Raw genomic sequence first — 17,460 nt, 5'->3', positions numbered from 1 at the left:
AATACACTTCCGGGAACCGACTGGCTTTTCACAGAGGTATCACGTTTTTCTGTACAACACCAGCGGATGTAACTGATCACCTGCGTTTTCTTACAACACTTCCTGGTTAGCGAATGAAACGATAATCCGGAGACTTTTCCCTCGTTTTTCAACCTAAATGCCAACCGCTTCCTTGCGTATCTGCACAAGACGTAAGTAAACGTAATCCTTGGCTGTCGCAGTTGTGAATATGAACACAGAGAAGGACTTTTCGCCTCTGACGCCCAACATTGTCAGGGCACTGAATGATAAACTGTATGAGAAGAGGAAAGTCGCTGCTCTAGAAATCGAGAAGCTGGTCCGGGAGTTTGTTGCTCAGAACAATTCTACTCAAATCAGGCATGTGATTCAGATTTTGGCATCGGAGTTTGCTCTTTCCCAGCACCCTCACAGTCGGAAAGGTGGCCTCATTGGACTTGCAGCCTGCTCCATCGCACTGGGAAAAGACTCTGGTCTGTATCTTAAGGAACTTATTGAGCCTGTGCTCACGTGCTTCAATGACTCAGACAGCCGTCTGCGCTACTACGCCTGTGAGGCCCTCTATAATATAGTCAAGGTGGCCAGGGGGGCCGTGCTGCCGCACTTTAACCTGCTTTTTGATGGTCTCAGCAAGCTGGCAGCAGATCCAGACCCCAATGTGAAAAGTGGATCGGAACTCCTGGACAGGTTGCTCAAAGACATAGTAACAGAAAGCAACACGTTTGACTTGGTGGCATTTGTCCCCCTGCTGAGGGAGAGGATCTACTCAAATAATCAGTATGCCAGGCAGTTTATCATTTCTTGGATCCACGTGCTGGAGTCTGTGCCAGACATTAACTTGTTAGACTACCTCCCCGAGATTCTAGATGGGCTGTTTCAGATCCTGGGCGATAACAGCAAGGAGATCCGTAAGACATGTGAGGTGGTCCTGGGAGAGTTTCTGAAGGAGATTAAGAAAGCACCCTCCAGTGTGAAATTTGCTGAGATGGCCAACATCCTTGTTATTCACTGTCAAGTTGCAGATGAAGCCAAACTCACTAATGATCTGATCCAGCTGACCGCTATGACATGGATGAGGGAGTTTATCCAGCTTGCAGGCAGAGTGGTGCTCCCTTATTCCTCTGGCATCTTAACTGCAGTGCTCCCTTGCCTTTCTTATGATGACAGAAAGAAGAATACCAAAGAAGTGGCAAGTGCATGTAATAACAGTCTGATGAAGCTAGTGACTCCTGAGGATGACGAGGAAAATGAGGAGGAAATAAGTGGAAGTGGGTCACCATCCATAGGAGAGGGCCAGGCCAAAATGGAGGGGGATAGCAATGATATGCTGAATGCATCACAAGAATCTGTAGGTTTTAGTAATATTAGCTTCTTCACCCCAGCAAATGCTGACAGACCTCAGGTAACTCTGGACCTAGATGGCATCGTACAGGTACTGGGCCGCTACCTACACGACTCGACTACTGGCATGATGACCCGCATAGCTGTCCTCAAATGGCTTTATCACCTCTACATTAAGACACCACGCAAAATGTTCCGTCATACCGACAGTCTTTTCCCCATTCTGCTTAAAACACTGTCTGATGAGTCTGATGAGGTGATACTCAAAGATCTGGAGGTGTTAGCTGAAATAGCTTCGTCGCCTGCTGGCCAAACAGAGCAGCCCTTCTCTTGTGACAGTGCCGACAACAAACTGGTCCTCAAAGTGCCAGAGGGTCCCAAGACAGGACAGCAGCCCAGCACAGGCACCAAAGCTGTGGACTCCTCCCCCTCCACTCCCAGCATGAACTCATATTTTTATAAGTTCATGATCAATTTGCTGAAGCGTTTCAGCCTGGAGAGGAAGCTTCTGGAGAACAGAGGAGCTTTCATCATCAGGCAGCTGTGCCTGTTGCTTCACGCTGAGAACATCTTCCACTCCATGGCTGACATCTTGCTGAAAGAGGATGACCTGAAATTTGCCTCCACTATGGTTCAGACCCTCAACACCATCCTGCTCACCTCTGCTGAACTCTTCCAGTTGCGCAATCAGCTGAAAGACCTGCATACTCAAGAAAGCTGTGCTTTGTTTTGCTGCCTGTACCGTTCCTGGTGCCACAACCCTGTGGCCACTGTGTCACTTTGCTTCCTCACACAGAACTACAAGCACGCCTATGATCTCATCCAGAAGTTTGGAAACCTCGAGGTGACCGTAGACTTCCTGATGGAAGTTGACAAGCTGGTGCAGCTCATTGAAAGCCCCATTTTTACCTACCTGCGGCTGCAGCTCCTAGACGTGGAGAACAACCCATACCTGATTAAGGCTCTGTACGGCCTGCTGATGCTGCTGCCACAGAGCCAAGCCTTCCAGCTGCTCTCCCACCGCTTAAAGTGTGTTCCCAACCCAGAGCTCATGAGAACTGTGGATGAATCTAAATATATAGACTCCAAACAGCCGGCGACGTGCAGACGTGCCTCTCACAGTCAGGTAGATTACAGTGAGCTGCTCCAGCATTTTGACCTTGTTCAAAGCAAACACCTGGAGGTCCGACACCAACGTTCTGGGAGAACCTCTGATCACCACGACAGAAAGCTGGTGTGAAGTTTTTGTGTCATAGAGACCTTTGATTTTTGGGAACGGTAACAGCTTATTATAAGTGTATGTGTGACAGGAGTAATAAAACACTGAACAGAGCTAATGTTATCAGGCTAATAAAGTATTAAAACATATAATTTTGTCAGTTAAACACTTGGTGTACACAAACAGCTGTTTCGACATTCCAACTACTTGTGAAGAAAATGTAAGAAAAATATTTTAAATGTAAATTATGAATTGCACTTAACAATGTGAAAATGTCAAACTAATACTTTTGTCTTTGTAAATTAAAATGTGTAACAAATAGTTAATTACAGCGGTTTGCTTGGAATTTAAGTTGAGTATTTTTGTAGTACAGCTTGTGACGCAGCACTAATTGAAACCATGTGATTGTGGTCTCCATAATCTCATGTCAGAGGAGTGTTGACTGAAATTAATTCTGTGCAGACCCATGTTATTATTACAGACCAGAAGTTTTAACTTGCATAACTTCATTTTTTAATTTTGCTGCTTAAGTGTGTAACAGCATGTTTGTGTGCACTGTTTTATTCGTTGTGATGTTTGTTTTGCACTCGTGTTCATATATAAAAATCAATAAAGTAGACAATGTAACCAAAAACATTTTCTCTCATAGCTAAACTTCTTTTAAATAATTGTTTTACATATTTTTTTTGTCATTTTTAATGATCAGATTTTGGTATTATCTTATTACCGTAAAATCTCCACAGATATTATGATCTAATAACACAGTATTCTCCTTAATCCAGTGTTGTATATCACTTACTGGTAATTATGTGTATGTGTTCACTTTAGGAACAAGTATTTACTTTAAATGTGTGCTAACCATACGTTCAAATAGTTCACAATCCTTAAAATCAAGTGACACAGTTATAAGTTGTAAGGTTTTATTATAATGTAATTGACTCCAAGAATGCATGAGTTAATGCAATCAAAATACAGTCAGGACAAAAATAGTTCTAGTTAAAAAATTAAGTCAAGTACAAGTAATAATATAACACTAATACATTCTATGTGCCCCTGTATAAAAGAAAAATATAATGTTAGGATTCCAGTTTGTTCTCGGCTTTATTAAAAACACTGCTGAAAACTTAATTTACATAAGTTTAGTGATTTATGGTGACCCCAGAATGGCTGGGGGTCTCTGCTGCAAGACAATCCACAATTTAACATTCAAAGTACATGAGACTATAAACGTCCTTAGCTGTTAAACCATGTTATTCAGGGATAATAAGGTAAGTAGAATTCAAATAACAACATACGCTCCTTTGAAAATAGGTTAATGTCATGTTTTTTTTTTTAAGCTTTAATTGGAATTTGCATACTTTAAAAGTTAAAGAATGCGTTTGAGGAAAAAATACTGCAGTGAGAGTTTTCACACGAGCGCTTCCTGGGTTCCCATCAACACAAACTATTTTTGTGCAGCAGTCGTTAAACTAACCAGCACAACAACATACTGCGTTACAGCACAAACAAGTTCAGATTTTGGTTAAATACTTTAACTTTCAACACAGCCACACTACTGTAAATCCACTTTGACACTAGTTAAAGAATCATGTGACTTATTTCTAGTTTTGAGCCATTAATAGTTTAAGTCCCCCACTCAGCTCCCAAACAGAAAAAAAAAAAAAACATGAGCAAAACATTCAGAAAAATGAAATCTGCTAAAAAAAAAAAAATCACCCCTCGCTTTTCATACCTTCACTTTTAAGTATTAATTGTATTTTCTCTCTTATGTTGTGACTGGTTGTGTGTTTAAAACATAACAGAGACTCAAAAATGTCAGCATCATTATTTCGCTTCGACTCCTTTAGGTTTATAATATTTCTGCTGATCTACACAAACACAATCTCTTGCATGTAAAGTGAGATTTATCTTATTTAGAAGGGTGTTTATTTGAGAACGTGCAATGATCATCTGCGAGCTCAACACAACATCAGATTACAGGAGATATGCCTTTGGGAGCTGAAGTATTAACACTTATTTCTGAGGTTAAGATGAAGCCTGCCAGACAGGAGGGTGGGGCTTTGAGCCTGCCTTTTCATCCAAGTGCTGGGACAAAGTATGGCCACCAGACGTGCTCGTTCTGAAGATGACCTTTCCTGTCCAATTTGTGGACATATTCTCAGTCAGCCAGTAATCCTCACTTGCAGACATAGATTTTGCAAAGCCTGTTTAAAAAACAGCTGGGACACACAAGACTGCAAAGATTCCCACTGCTGTCCTCTGTGCTGGCGACGTTCCTCAATGGATCAGATAGTGGTGAACACCGTGCTGGAGAAGGCCTGTGAATCCTTTAAAGAAGACAGGAGCAAGAATGATCCAGAAACTTGTAAAGAACATGGAGAAACGCTCACACTCTTCTGTTTGGAGGATTTGGAGCCTATTTGTGGTGTGTGCGGCAAAGCAGCTGCACACAAAGGGCACAGACTCTATCCTGTTGGGGAAGGTGCTCATGATTGTAAGGTAGGTATATCATCACAAGGCTTGTCAAAGCACTATTTTACTGTTTTAATTGCAGTGAAACGTTGATATGAAGTATTGTGAATATATTGGAATAACAAATCTGTTTCCCTGTTCTATGCCAATGACTTCACCTGCAACAAATACTGACAGGATCATTGTTAAAATATCTGCCACAGTGTTTGAACGTTGGGTTAATAAGTTACATGCACATCCCCACGGAGTGAAGGAAGTTTTTCTGTGTGCGTAAACATACGAGCAATTATTTTATTAAGAGCTTGTTGTTATAGGGGAATGTATTTGATACGTTAAGCTACTTTTGCACTTCTTAGTTTAATACGCTGATCCAGTTTGTGAAGAGTTTATCAACACTCTAATTATAGATTTATATATTTAGTTTCCTGCTGCTATTCAGATCCCGAAAGAACCGAAACTTGACTCCCACAAGGTTTTAGTGACGCTACATTCAGTATACCCTGCCTTCTCGGGAGGTCAGAAACATGAAGCACTAATGTCAAATTCATCTATTGGTCGTTGCTGCACAAATGCATGGATTGTCAGAATTATCTGTTTTGTTAATGTTTCCTTTAGATTTGTCCCTTGATACTTCTGTTTTGAATGCTTTGCATTTCCATGGAATGCTGCCGTCTGACAGCTGAAAGCCCCACTGTGCTGACAGCTTGGACGCCTGCCAGACCGAGCTTGTTGTAGAGTTGATGCCCTGTCACTGATATTTCAGGAGGAACTGAAGAGCGCATTGCTGCCCTTGAAAGATAAGTTACAGCTGTACAAAAGAGCAAAAACCATGTGTGAGGAAATGGCAGAACATGTCAAGGTACTCTCGATACCAAACCTTACCTTGGACAGTAAGAGCCTGAAACGCATGTAAAACTAACAATCACGTCTCATTACAGAACCAAGCTAAACACACCGAATCACAGATTAAAGAGGAATTTAAAGAACTTCATCGATTCCTGGAGGAACAGGAGGCTGCAAGACTTGCTGCGTTAAAGCTCGAGGAGGATCAGAAGAACCTGATGATTGATCAGAGGATTGACGAACTGAGCAACGAGTTGACATCTCTCTCCAACACTATAAAAATAGTGGAACAAGAAATGAAAAGCCATGATATTTCATTCCTTAAGGTAGATGAGATGTTAACTTTACGCTCATGTTTTATGTGATGCACATTTATAACGTTTTAAAAAGTTGCTCTTTTTTCAGAATTACAAGGAAACAATTAGAAGGTAAAATGGCTGGTACTGTGAAATACACAATGTTTACGCATAATTCTCAGAACCTAATATCTCCAGTATCTTTTCAGAACTTGGCAACGTCCTCTTGACCCACAAATGATGTCAGGTGCTCTGATTGATGTGGCCAAGCATTTGGGTTCTCTGAAATATAAAGTATGGGAGAATATGAAGAAAATTATTCAATACGGTAAGTTTTATGAATAATGTAGCATGTTGAACTTTTTTTTTTTTACAAACACGAGTAACTTCTTTCTTGGTTTTTCCTTAAGCCCCAGTGATTCTGGATCCCAACACAGCAGCTAGCTGCTTTATCCTCTCAGAAGATCTCACAGTCGTGCAGAACTCCTTGCAGATTTTCAAGCTGCCAGACAACCCCGAGCGCTTTGACATTAGCGCAGAGATGCTTGCTGCAGAGGGCTATTCCTCTGGACGCCATAGCTGGGAAGTGGAGGTGAACGGCAACACCTACTGGGTTGTAGGAGTCGCCAGTGAATCCATCAACAGAAAGGGCAAGCATGTGCTGACACCTGCAGAGGGATTCTGGACTATAAGATATCGTAATGGCGAGCACAAAGCCTGCACCGCACCATGGGAGCCACTCAACATGAGTAAGAAACCAGAAGCTATTAGAGTGGTTTTGGATATGGACCGAGGCAAGGTGACATTTTATGACCCCAGAGAAAGAACACCCCTTTACACCTTTGAAAACATTATTACCCTCAGAGCCTTCCCCTACTTCTGTACTGCTTGTAAAGAGCATCCCTTAAAAATACTAACAACAAAAATACATGTATCAACAGACAGATAATTTCACTTGAAGACAGGATTTATATTGTATTTCTTATAAAAATATCTATTTGTAGTTTGTGAAAATTGTTTTTTGTGTGTGTGTGTGCATGAAATGATTGTAGGAAGTATGAAAATAATAATGAACGCAACAAAAAAGCCGATGTAAGCTGCTTGCATTTAAACTGTTATGAATAAATTACATAAAACAAATGCATTTTGAATTTGTTTAATTTGAGTTACAACAAAACAAAAGAATCTGAGCTTGTAAATCACAACACCTAACACTTATAAGATTTGTTACATAAAATGACAGTCATAATGTGTGTTAACTTCTTTCCTGATATTTATATTCATCTAAACTTCCATTAAAAGCGTAAAAAAATATGACACACATTAAGTTTAACAGAAGGCACATGATACTGTGCACATTTGCAAACCCTTGCCAGTGTTGTTTGAAGGATCACACACATTAGATCATCTATGTATGGCATTCAACATTGACATTAAAGATCCTATGGCTAGCTTAAAGTCGCTGTGTTTTTGAACTAGCAGCTATTTATTCTGCATATTTAAATTAGATTTCTCACTCTCTTTAAAAGAAGCAGGAGTAACACAATAGTAACATTTAAACCTACACGTTAATAACCTAGCAGCTCACAGTATTTTATATAACAAAACTTTAAACTTGATTTATATTCTAAAAACATTAATGCAGCATGTATCTTGTTTTGAAATTAATTGTGGAAGAGTTCCACTCTGTGCGGTATGCTCAAAGGCTTTATGAGTTCATTTAATAATTGAAAAGCAATTAATAAAGGTATCAAATGCCCTCGCAGCACATCCTAATGTGTTAATTAAACAGTGTTGAAATCTCATCTGTAACAGTATATCCTATGTAGTTTTCTCAGATCTGTTCACTGAATGCTTAAAACCCAGAAGTGCAAAAAGATGTACTGACATAGATGTAAATAAATATGCAGACATAAATGTTTGCATATTTCTGTCTCTCTCAACAGAACCTGTTTAACTGAGGCACTGGTGGTTTCCTATATGCTTCCCACATCATAAAGACATTCTTCCCTCTATTATAGTGTTGTAGAGCTCCTCGTTCACGGCCTCGTATCGTGCAGATCTATTGTTCAAAATGTAGATCTGGTCAGTTGTGAGACGTGGGTCAAAACCTTCTTTCTGCAGCCTGGTTTTCTGGATTTTAAATGTACCTATTTACATATATAAAAATATATGATATTTAATTCATATTAAATTTTAAGCTAGCATATGGTATGCGTTTCCTATTTAAACATCATAAATTAGTGTGTTACTTCACCTGTGGTGTCAACTTGTGGGGAGATTCGCAGGAACATGGGGCACGCGTAGGAAGGAAGCAATCGCTGAATACTTGGCAAGAAACTGTTGCAGTCAAAACTCCCCGTAGCATCTGCAATGGCAGCCATGCCTGCCTTACCTTCCACACCTGGAGCAAAATTTGGTGATAAAAGGAAATTACAGTAATGGCTCCAATATGATCCTGAAGGCACTTGAAGAGATGGTTACAAAGACAATCACCTGGCACTGCCACACCGTACACAGCCACATCAGTTTGATCCAGAAGATTGCTAAGTATACCCTCCACCTCCGTCGTAGAGACGTTTTCTCCTCGCCATCGGTAAGTGTCCCCACTGCGGTCACGGAAGTACATGTAGCCAAGTTCATCCATCACTAGTACGTCGCCTTGGGTGAACAGAAAGTGGGTTAGCTTTCAAATTTAAGTTGAAAAATAAAACTACACTCACATAAACTCTACAAAGATCTAGCAAATGAAGTTTGCCGATGAAACAGTGCATTTATTTATAACTTTTTGTCCCAAATTCTTTGTTTTATAAAAAAAGAAACAATCTTTATCTTGAACTCAGGCTTGTATACATGATTAAAAACAAAAATTGTGAGCGTTACTAATAGAACATAAATGTGTATTAAAAAATGAGACCATCTACCTGATAAATATGCTAAATCATTTTTCTTGAAGACATTTTGAGCGATCTTCTTCTTTGTAGCATCCTGGTTAGCATAGCCATCAAACCGCCGTAATGGATCCTTCTGATTGATCTTACCTACCAGAAGACCTGGTTCCCCTGCACAGCAAGAGAGAGTCCAATTCATTCTTTAGTCAAGTTTCAGGCAATCAGCTTTATACAAAATATAGACTACCAAACTACTTCAAAAACAAAGTTATCATTGCAGTAAACCACAATAATTACCAGGGCGACAAGGCACACAGAGGCCCTGACTGTCCCGAATAAGTTCCATTGTGTCTTCATTCACCTTCACCAGGCGAATGGGGTATACGGTGGGGATAATACGGCTGTTGAATCCACAGGCACCCACCTAGAGAACACGAGGTAAGCTCGTATCTAAATCATATTTATTTTGTTTATTAGCAAAGATTCAACAACGAATTCCAACCTTTCCATCCATGTTAGCAATGCTGCAGTTGCACTCAGTTGCTCCATAGAACTCGCCAATCTGCGCCACGCCAAATCGCTCCACGAAGGCTTCCCACACACTGGGCCGCAATCCATTCCCTACTGCCAGACGAACTTTGTGGCTCTTCTCCGCTGGTCGGACTGGCTGAGACAGTAGGTACCGGCAGATTTCCCCGATATACTGCACCACCTGTAAAGAGAAAGGAAAAAAAACTACTAAAACTAACTAAATATTGCTTCAGTGTTTCATCAGAGTTTCTGATACAAGTTAATTGGCTCTTACAGTACAGTTGTACTTAATGCAGTCATCCCAGAAGCGGCTGGCAGAGAATTTCTTCTTCACTACCACAGTGAGGCCATGGACAAGACACTGACCAACTCCAATAATATTACCTGGAAAAAAGATGAGGCTTTATTGTATTTAAATCTAATCTAATGTTCTTATATGATGCTATTAAAAATTTGTGGGTGAGCACTGCTTACCTGCCGAGTGATAGAGCGGCAGGCAGTCATAGAGAACGTCATCAGGACGCATGCGAAAAGCGAAATGCCCAAAAGCAGCAATTCTGTAGTACCTGTTGTAAAAAACAGGAGCAATTCTTATAAGTTCTCATGCACAGTAACTGAACAAGACTTTTAGGTGAGTGGCTGTTTAAGAAAACATACCGACTGTGCACTACAATGGCAGCTTTGGGCAGTCCTGTGGTTCCAGAGGTGTAAATGTAAAACAGGCGGTCTGCAAAAAAGGAATACAGAAGAACATGACAATTATATTTTATTGTTTTAAAATGTCTCCACAGATTTTAATAAACATTAAAATGAATCAAAAGAATAACAGAAAATAGCTACTGTCCTCACTCTATCTTGTGCTTTTTAGTGATAACAATAATACTGTGCATTTTATTTGTATAGCGCTTTTCCAAATACTCAAAGACGCTTGATGGGCTCAGCGTACAGTCTGACTCACATTTCAAAATACACATTTCTGTTTATTCATCTAAGACGAACAACTGTTTTTTTCTTCCCCTAGCAACAGTGAGAATGACCTTGAGCATTTTCACATTACCAGTACTTTTAATTTATTGCCAATTAGAAACTGTGACAAAATTAAGACTCAGCTCAATCTGATGGCTTCCTTCCTTAGATAAATAACTTTACTAATTAGCATTTATAATATATGTGAATGGTTTTTGTTCCGTGCCCTGAGATAACTTCTGTTGTGACTTGGCGCTATATAAATAAACTGAAGTGAATTAGAAAAATTGATCGCATTCATTTGGAAATCAACACTTAAGAATCTTGTGTGAGAGAGACTCAAAGTATTTGCAAACAAAAAGATAGTTCTGATGAAAAAAAATGTAGATATGTGATAAAAACAAGATAGTAAATATTAGTCCTATTCAAACCTGGCACTATCATGTTTCTGTGAAGATCTGTTCAGTGGATTAAGACTGAAAAGGCATTTATAAAGGGCTCTGCAGCCTTTTTACCTTTACCTTCTTTTGACCATTGGATGGCAGTATAAGACTGATGGATAGTGAGGGAGCGAGCAACGTGTATCTTTAAGAAAAATGGGAGGGAGGCCCCTTGATGTGACATGGGCTGGCTGACTGAGGTTCTCAAAATGGGGACGCTTGGTGTTGTTTGAGCTCTTTAGCATTTTTCACACAAAGTTTTTGATAAAAAAATCAGAAAAAAAGTTTTCAGCTTCTTTTTGCAGAGAAAAACAACTTTTTACACAAAGGCACGGGTTTCAACCGTAAATTTTGAAGTTTTGACAAGACAAGAGTTTTTTTCCCGAAGTCGGACTTTTAGCTTAGCTTGTAGCTTAGCTGCTTTTAACGATCCAAAAACATGATTTTGGACGGTTAAAACGGATTTTAAAGAGAAAGGGAGGGGTCATTGAAGAGCACCGGAGTTGGGCCTTTTGTCATCCAGTGTCTTCAGTAGAAAGAGAGAGACATGAAGCAACGATAAAGCCGATAAATAAAAACGAGGTAGATAATTTTCATTTATCGTGCGATTAATTGATTTATTGTTTATCGTGACAGGCCTAGTGAAGTTCCATAAAAACAGCTGAGACTGCCAGTGAGCCATCCGAGTTAACGTTTCAGCAACATTGCACCAACACAAATCACCACCTTTCCAAAAAATAAAAATAAAGTTAAAACAACCAACCAAAACAACTGGACTTCTATTCTGAACCTGAATATTGAAGCAAATATTTTGTTCAGCTTCAGAATAAATGTTTTGATCTTTAACTTATTTTGGACTGACTATGACCTCCACCAGCAAATCATGGACTTGTTTTATCATTTATGCCACTTTTATTTTTTTCACATCATATCTGTAAGGGTATACAGTTTAACCAAATTTTTGCAAATAACTTGCACTCATTTATGTATGAAATATGCTCATGTCTAAATAATGATACAGTTGATGCGACTGAAGGTATTTGTGATTTTTCCAGTAACATCAGCATATTTGTTGAAGTTTTCTTTTGATGCTCTGTTGACTGCCGACAGTTTTACATCTACAATCTCTTTATTTGCATGCAGGGCGGGAAACTGAGATCTGCTCACTAAAAACACATTTTACTGCCAGGTCTCTAATCACTCATATTTAGAGCTATTCACTTGTTATCTGATCAAACAGGACATCTTTAGAACCAGGTGTGAATGAGCATATTGAGGACATATATAGATCAAACAACTCCGGCCTCTTTCAGAAGCAGTCTTGAACACAAATACCATTATTTCACTTCTGCCATTATCAATTAAATGACAGTAAATTCAAGCGAAAACATTTTTTTTCATACGGTAGAAGAACTGACTCAGAAAGGAGTTGTCTGAGATTGGAACCACAATTAAATGTCCACTGATGTACAAATGCCTCCTGCTCTGTCAAAATAAACAGAAAATCAGCTAAACAGACAATGATTTTAATATTTTAATTAAACAGAGATATTGCAGTCAGAATTAATTCAATTAAATTTTCAACATTTACTTCAGGACTGGGCAATAAGTCTCTCAAAAACAATATTGCAGCTAAATCGACCACAATGATTTGAGACATTCAGCTAATAAATCAAGCCAATGAACAACCTATCCCTAAGAATTAAAAAAAAGTAACAGAATCAAACACCTTTACAATTTTGACCATTTATCCAATTTCTTTCCCTGCTTTTTCTGTGCAAGGTTGCAGGAGAGCTGGTGTTTACATCCTGCTATCATTGTGAAAGAGGCGGGGTACACCCTAGACAGATCGCTAATCCATCACAGGGCCACATAGACAAACAAGACGACAACCACACACACTCTCACTCACAGCTTAGTTACCAAGTGCATGTTTTTGTATTCATGTTTTTGGTCTGCTGGAGGGAGCTGGTGCACTCAGAGAAAATTCACTTATACACAGAGGACATGAAAACTCCTCACAAGAAGACTCCAGGAGACAAACCTGTGACCTTTTTTTCTGTGAGACGACAGTTCTAACCACTTCACTGCAAACACGTCAATTCATTCCTGCAACACGGTAGTTGAAACTCCGATTTGAAAGGGATATATTGTTTTACCGTAGAGCTAGTTGCAATGAAAAGATTGAACTGTTCTTTTTGAGTGACGAATGACTCGTTTCACCTGGCACACAAAGTCTTGTCTGTTACACAGTTGCTGCCAGAGGGCTTTTTGATGCAATATTTAATAATGTTTCACACCTCCAACTAGGATTTGTGTGATTAAAAAAACAACAACATTTATTACAACTTAAAAATATGGTAACAGCAAGGCACACAGCAAAGACCTCATACTACTGAATTACAAAACTATAATAAATATAAGTAAAATTAGCTGCATATGAATGCAGCTTACCAACCAGCAAATGGCTTGAATAGTGCACATTGTGAGCAAAAACATGCCCACCAGCTGACAAAGATGTGAATGTTAGTCAGACATACTTAAAAGGTATTTTGTTGCTTATATAATGATGTGCCATCTATATATAACTGTAGATAGTAAGTACAAATAGTTGAAACTTAACCTTTTACACACAGGTTTGCATGTTTGCAGGAATATAAAATTAGGATTGATTGCTAAAGTTATGGATTTTATGATTTTTTTTCCTAATAAATAGTCAGGTCACCATATATTTCAACTTGATCCAATAATCAGTCCTTCTGACCAGAAATTAATGATAAATTAACACATTTTCATTTAGATTATTGGAAAGAAAACAACAAAATCTCAACCTGGAAAGCCATAACTTGTGCTAACAAATGGGCTTTGCAGTTACAGTAATAAACTGTGGGCTGGCTCTATTATACTTCTTTGTAATAAATTTCTCAGGAAGCAGAACTATACTTGTTATTTATGTTATAATCTGGAGATAGGCCAATGATGTAAAAGACAGTAAAGTTAGGGTTAAGTTACAGTTTTTTATTCAGTATTTTATTCAGACACTGATTCAGAACCCAAAAAAATTAACACAAAAATTGATGTAAAAAGTTGAGCATATCTGTAATAGAAATCAGGCCCTGATGTCACAGCGCTTTGGATTTGAGTTGGAATCGTGATGTTGATGGTTACGGTAATAAGCTCCAGCTAAAAACAAAACGGGCCAGTGAAAACAAGCTGTGTGAGTCAATCAAAACAAGTCTTATGAAAAAATGGGAGAAAGGGAGGTGTATAGTGATAGGTAGTGAATGGATTCTAGGATCTAGTAATTGGAGGAAAAAACCTACTAAAAGTTTGGTTTATAAACAACCAAAAAAATCTGACAAGTGATCCTAACAGCTACACTGCTAAAAATGATATATTTTTCACTATTTTATGTATTTTGCAGTCACAAATCACCTGATATACATGTACAGCTTACATATGAAGTTACAAATCTTCAAGATGGCAAACCACAAATACAGTAAACCTCCTAAGGGTATGTAGAGTCAACCCTGTCTAATGATCTGTCTAATAATCTGTTATGCATCTCTCAGCACATGTATTTAATATCAACTGTCATAGTCTATTGAAGCTAGGCCACATAACTAAAGTGTAGAAATGTTATTATTATAAAGAAATTTTACTGTGTCTGAACTACCAATGGGCAAATATACTCTTTGCTCATAAATTTGTAGATAAACACTTTTGTTTACTACACTGCAAGACAATAGTGAAATGTTAGCTGGTTTTGAGAAATGTGTAATAACCTGTTTTATGATTGCATATCTAAATAAAATAAAATAGGAACCATAAGAGGATACAGAGTAAACAGCTGCCTGGACTTGGTTTCTACTACAGATTAAAAATGAGCTGGGTAACGTATTGTGCAGGTTATGGCTGCAGTATGATGCCATGTTTTGAGCCCTACTTACCACTCATGCCTTTGCGGGGTACACAAGGTGTCGGGGCATGTCTAGATGAAGTGGCTAAAAGAGGATCCAGAGGCTGAGCACACAGACTGGCCAGATGTTCAGCACTGAGGTCTCCGGCACAAAACCGTACCATAGTCTGGCTGACGGATGAATTGATCTCCAACATGGCTGACCAATGAGAAATGAGAAAAAAAGGGTAATTAGAAGGAGATGATATAAGTTATTAGCTCAAAGTTGTAAATCTAAATTCAATATAATATGTAAACAGCACTTTTTTTTGGTTTTATCCTATTTGTATTTGGCTCAACCAAAATGTTTCGTTTTTTAAATAACATTGTTTTTCATTTGTTCTCAGTTTGTATGCTTTCTTTGATGATTGTCTACTGTTGTCATCACTCTTTGTTAAAATCAGGTGTCTCTTGTAAATGAGTCCCAGAGCTCGATGGGACTAACCTGTATATAAATAAAGGTTGAATAAAAAAAAAAAAAAAAAAAAAAAAGAAGTTGGATGTTGTTTGTGGAGTTGTAATGTTATCCAACTTTAGATGCCACACGATGAATTCCTGAGGCGATGTGATCACACAGCAGGTCTATACACGTTAGATATAGCGAACATCAAAGTTTTTGTTTCACGTACTGACTGAATGAGAAATCACATTCTCAGGCTGACCAACGGGGAAAAAACAGTTTAATGAGAAATATGAAACTTGGGGTGTTCTGTTTTTCAGCTGCAATGGAAATACAATTATCTTATTCTGTCATATGGAATTCCAATACAATGTATTCCCTTTATAGATAATTACAACATGAACTGATATTTCTCTGCAACTGTCATCGCCTTGTTTAGCACATTCTTACCATCGGCAAGCTCTGCTCCAAACACAATCGCCCGTGACCCTGATACGCCAAGGCAGTGCAGGAGAGAATCACAGCGGAGACTGAAGTTTATAAGGGCCGCTTCCACACCGACTTTGGCTAAGCCGAGCCAAAGTGCCACATACAAGGGCCTGCTTTCCAAAAAGAGAGCCACCACATCTCCAGGAACCCATCCTTGACCTCTTGCCCAGTGGGCTACTGCATTGGAGTACTCGTCCAGCTGGATAAAGGTCCACGTTTCCCCTGTGGCCTCATAGATCAGTGCTGGTTTATTCGGGTGGAGTTTTACTGTCTGGGCGAAAATGGAAGGGATATTGCTTCCATTACGCATGTAACGCCATAAGGCCAGCTTCACTCTCAACAGCACATACAGGCCACTGACCAAAGAGGGAGAAGAGGAGAACACATTTAAGAATACAGCTTCCCAACCATATGCATCCCATCTTTATTAGAACAGTTAACTTACTTGAGATCTCTCTTGGCAGTTCGTGCTGCAACATAGAAGTATTTCCAACTTCTTGTGCCCAGATATAGCCCCAAGCCTGCTGCCAGACTCCAGGACCAGGACACCCCAACCAGTCGCAGCAGTCCCACAGACCCCAGAGAGGCTGACACACTCGCTGCATTGTGCATTCTTTTTACAGAGTGAAGGGAAGAAAGGAAGGGATTTTACACAATAACGGGCTTGAAATAAAGCCTACATGGTTTCCACTTAGTGGACTGAAGTACTGCAGTGCAGACTGGTACACACAAGTACACAGAAAACGTTATAACTTTACAATAATAATAAAAAAACTCATTAAAATAGAATGCGTAATTGATTATTAATACACCTATAACAAAAGAGTGGAGCCCGCGTAATGAAATTATCACATGCTATGCTAAATAACATTAGCTCTTATCGCTAATTTGCAAATAGTGTACACAACTTAAACTTACCTGGCTACGAGTCAATAATTTGACACGATGTCAAGCACCCGATAAACCCGACGGTAGACAAATAAGTTACTTATTATATTTTCACTTAAGCTTTCAAATTGTCCTCCCGCTGGAAAAAGCGTCGAAAGAAATAAGTAGCCTTTTGGGTGAAACCAAGAGTTTAGAAATGTTACAAGTTTTGTTTTCAGCGACGCTGTCAAGTAGTAGTTTACAACATTTGAACAGTATTATGGGTTAGCGAGGCAAATAGTATTAAATATAAAATATATACAAGGTTGCCCTAATAACGATAATCTGTACGGTAAAAATTAATAAAAAAAACCCTAAAGAAAACTGTAAGATTCGGTGATTCAAGCTATTTTCTGTACTCCATGTTGAAGAGGCAACTGTCTTTCGAAGTCCCGCCCATCCCGGGTGTGAAACTTCAAAGCTGATCAGCCATTGGTTTAATTTTAAGTCCGTCAAACGGTTTTCAATTTTGATTGGTCAATATTAACCCGGCCCGATTGCTCAACCAACCCATTGGTAGCTGCTACTGAATGTAGGACAAATCCTCAGGACACCGGCTCAGACTACTAAATGTTGAGAGATGTAGTTTCAAGTGCATTACGCATTCAGTCCACACAACTGTTCAAACTCCAGACATGCTCAATATGTACTGTCAAGTCCCAATAGAAA

At 39.1% G+C, this 17,460-nt stretch overlaps 3 protein-coding genes across 3 annotated transcripts; 2 read left to right on the top strand and 1 right to left on the bottom strand.

The window, feature by feature from the left end:
• Positions 1-134: 134 nt before the first annotated feature.
• Positions 135-2,677, top strand: vac14 (vac14 homolog (S. cerevisiae)). The gene has a single exon (XM_037689057.1). The coding sequence runs from the start codon at positions 230-232 to the stop codon at positions 2,597-2,599; it is 2,370 nt and encodes a 789-aa protein (XP_037544985.1). The 5' UTR covers positions 135-229; the 3' UTR covers positions 2,600-2,677.
• A 1,994-nt stretch (positions 2,678-4,671) lies between these two features.
• trim35-13 (tripartite motif containing 35-13) lies at positions 4,672-7,151 on the top strand. Its single transcript, XM_037689063.1, has 6 exons — positions 4,672-5,077; positions 5,814-5,909; positions 5,989-6,219; positions 6,299-6,321; positions 6,399-6,517; positions 6,600-7,151. The coding sequence occupies exons 1-6, from the start codon at positions 4,676-4,678 to the stop codon at positions 7,136-7,138; spliced, it is 1,410 nt and encodes a 469-aa protein (XP_037544991.1). The 5' UTR covers positions 4,672-4,675; the 3' UTR covers positions 7,139-7,151.
• A 981-nt stretch (positions 7,152-8,132) lies between these two features.
• On the bottom strand, positions 8,133-16,822 carry slc27a1a (solute carrier family 27 member 1a). The gene is made up of 13 exons (XM_037689094.1): positions 16,783-16,822; positions 16,310-16,477; positions 15,826-16,220; positions 14,968-15,135; positions 10,269-10,338; positions 10,086-10,177; positions 9,886-9,995; positions 9,583-9,792; positions 9,378-9,504; positions 9,114-9,251; positions 8,686-8,850; positions 8,447-8,593; positions 8,133-8,339 (listed from the first exon to the last, which is right to left on the bottom strand). Exons 2-13 carry the CDS (start codon positions 16,474-16,476, stop codon positions 8,182-8,184), a joined length of 1,947 nt encoding a protein of 648 aa, XP_037545022.1. The 5' UTR covers position 16,477; positions 16,783-16,822; the 3' UTR covers positions 8,133-8,181.
• Positions 16,823-17,460: the final 638 nt, after the last annotated feature.

This window comes from Nematolebias whitei, chromosome 15 (assembly GCF_014905685.2).
Source record: "Nematolebias whitei isolate Nwh7 chromosome 15, NemWhi1, whole genome shotgun sequence".
Lineage (NCBI taxonomy): Eukaryota > Metazoa > Chordata > Actinopteri > Cyprinodontiformes > Rivulidae > Nematolebias > Nematolebias whitei.
The sequence above is the reverse complement of the archived record's forward strand: the minus strand, read 5'-3'. Positions and strand labels throughout refer to the sequence as shown.

Excerpts from the sequence above, each read along its gene's own strand:
- vac14 (XM_037689057.1), top strand. The coding sequence starts at position 230 with ATGAACACAGAGAAGGACTTTTCGCCTCTGACGCCCAACATTGTCAGG.
- trim35-13 (XM_037689063.1), top strand. The coding sequence starts at position 4,676 with ATGGCCACCAGACGTGCTCGTTCTGAAGATGACCTTTCCTGTCCAATT. Across the intron at positions 5,910-5,988 it reads AAATGGCAGAACATGTCAAG|AACCAAGCTAAACACACCGA; the intron begins GTACTCTCGATA and ends GTCTCATTACAG. Across the intron at positions 6,322-6,398 it reads TACAAGGAAACAATTAGAAG|AACTTGGCAACGTCCTCTTG; the intron begins GTAAAATGGCTG and ends GTATCTTTTCAG.
- slc27a1a (XM_037689094.1), bottom strand. The coding sequence starts at position 16,476 with ATGCACAATGCAGCGAGTGTGTCAGCCTCTCTGGGGTCTGTGGGACTG. Across the intron at positions 15,136-15,825 it reads TGGAGCAGAGCTTGCCGATG|CCATGTTGGAGATCAATTCA; the intron begins GTAAGAATGTGC and ends CTCATTGGTCAG. Across the intron at positions 10,339-14,967 it reads ACCCCGCAAAGGCATGAGTG|ACCGCCTGTTTTACATTTAC; the intron begins GTAAGTAGGGCT and ends CCTTTTTTGCAG.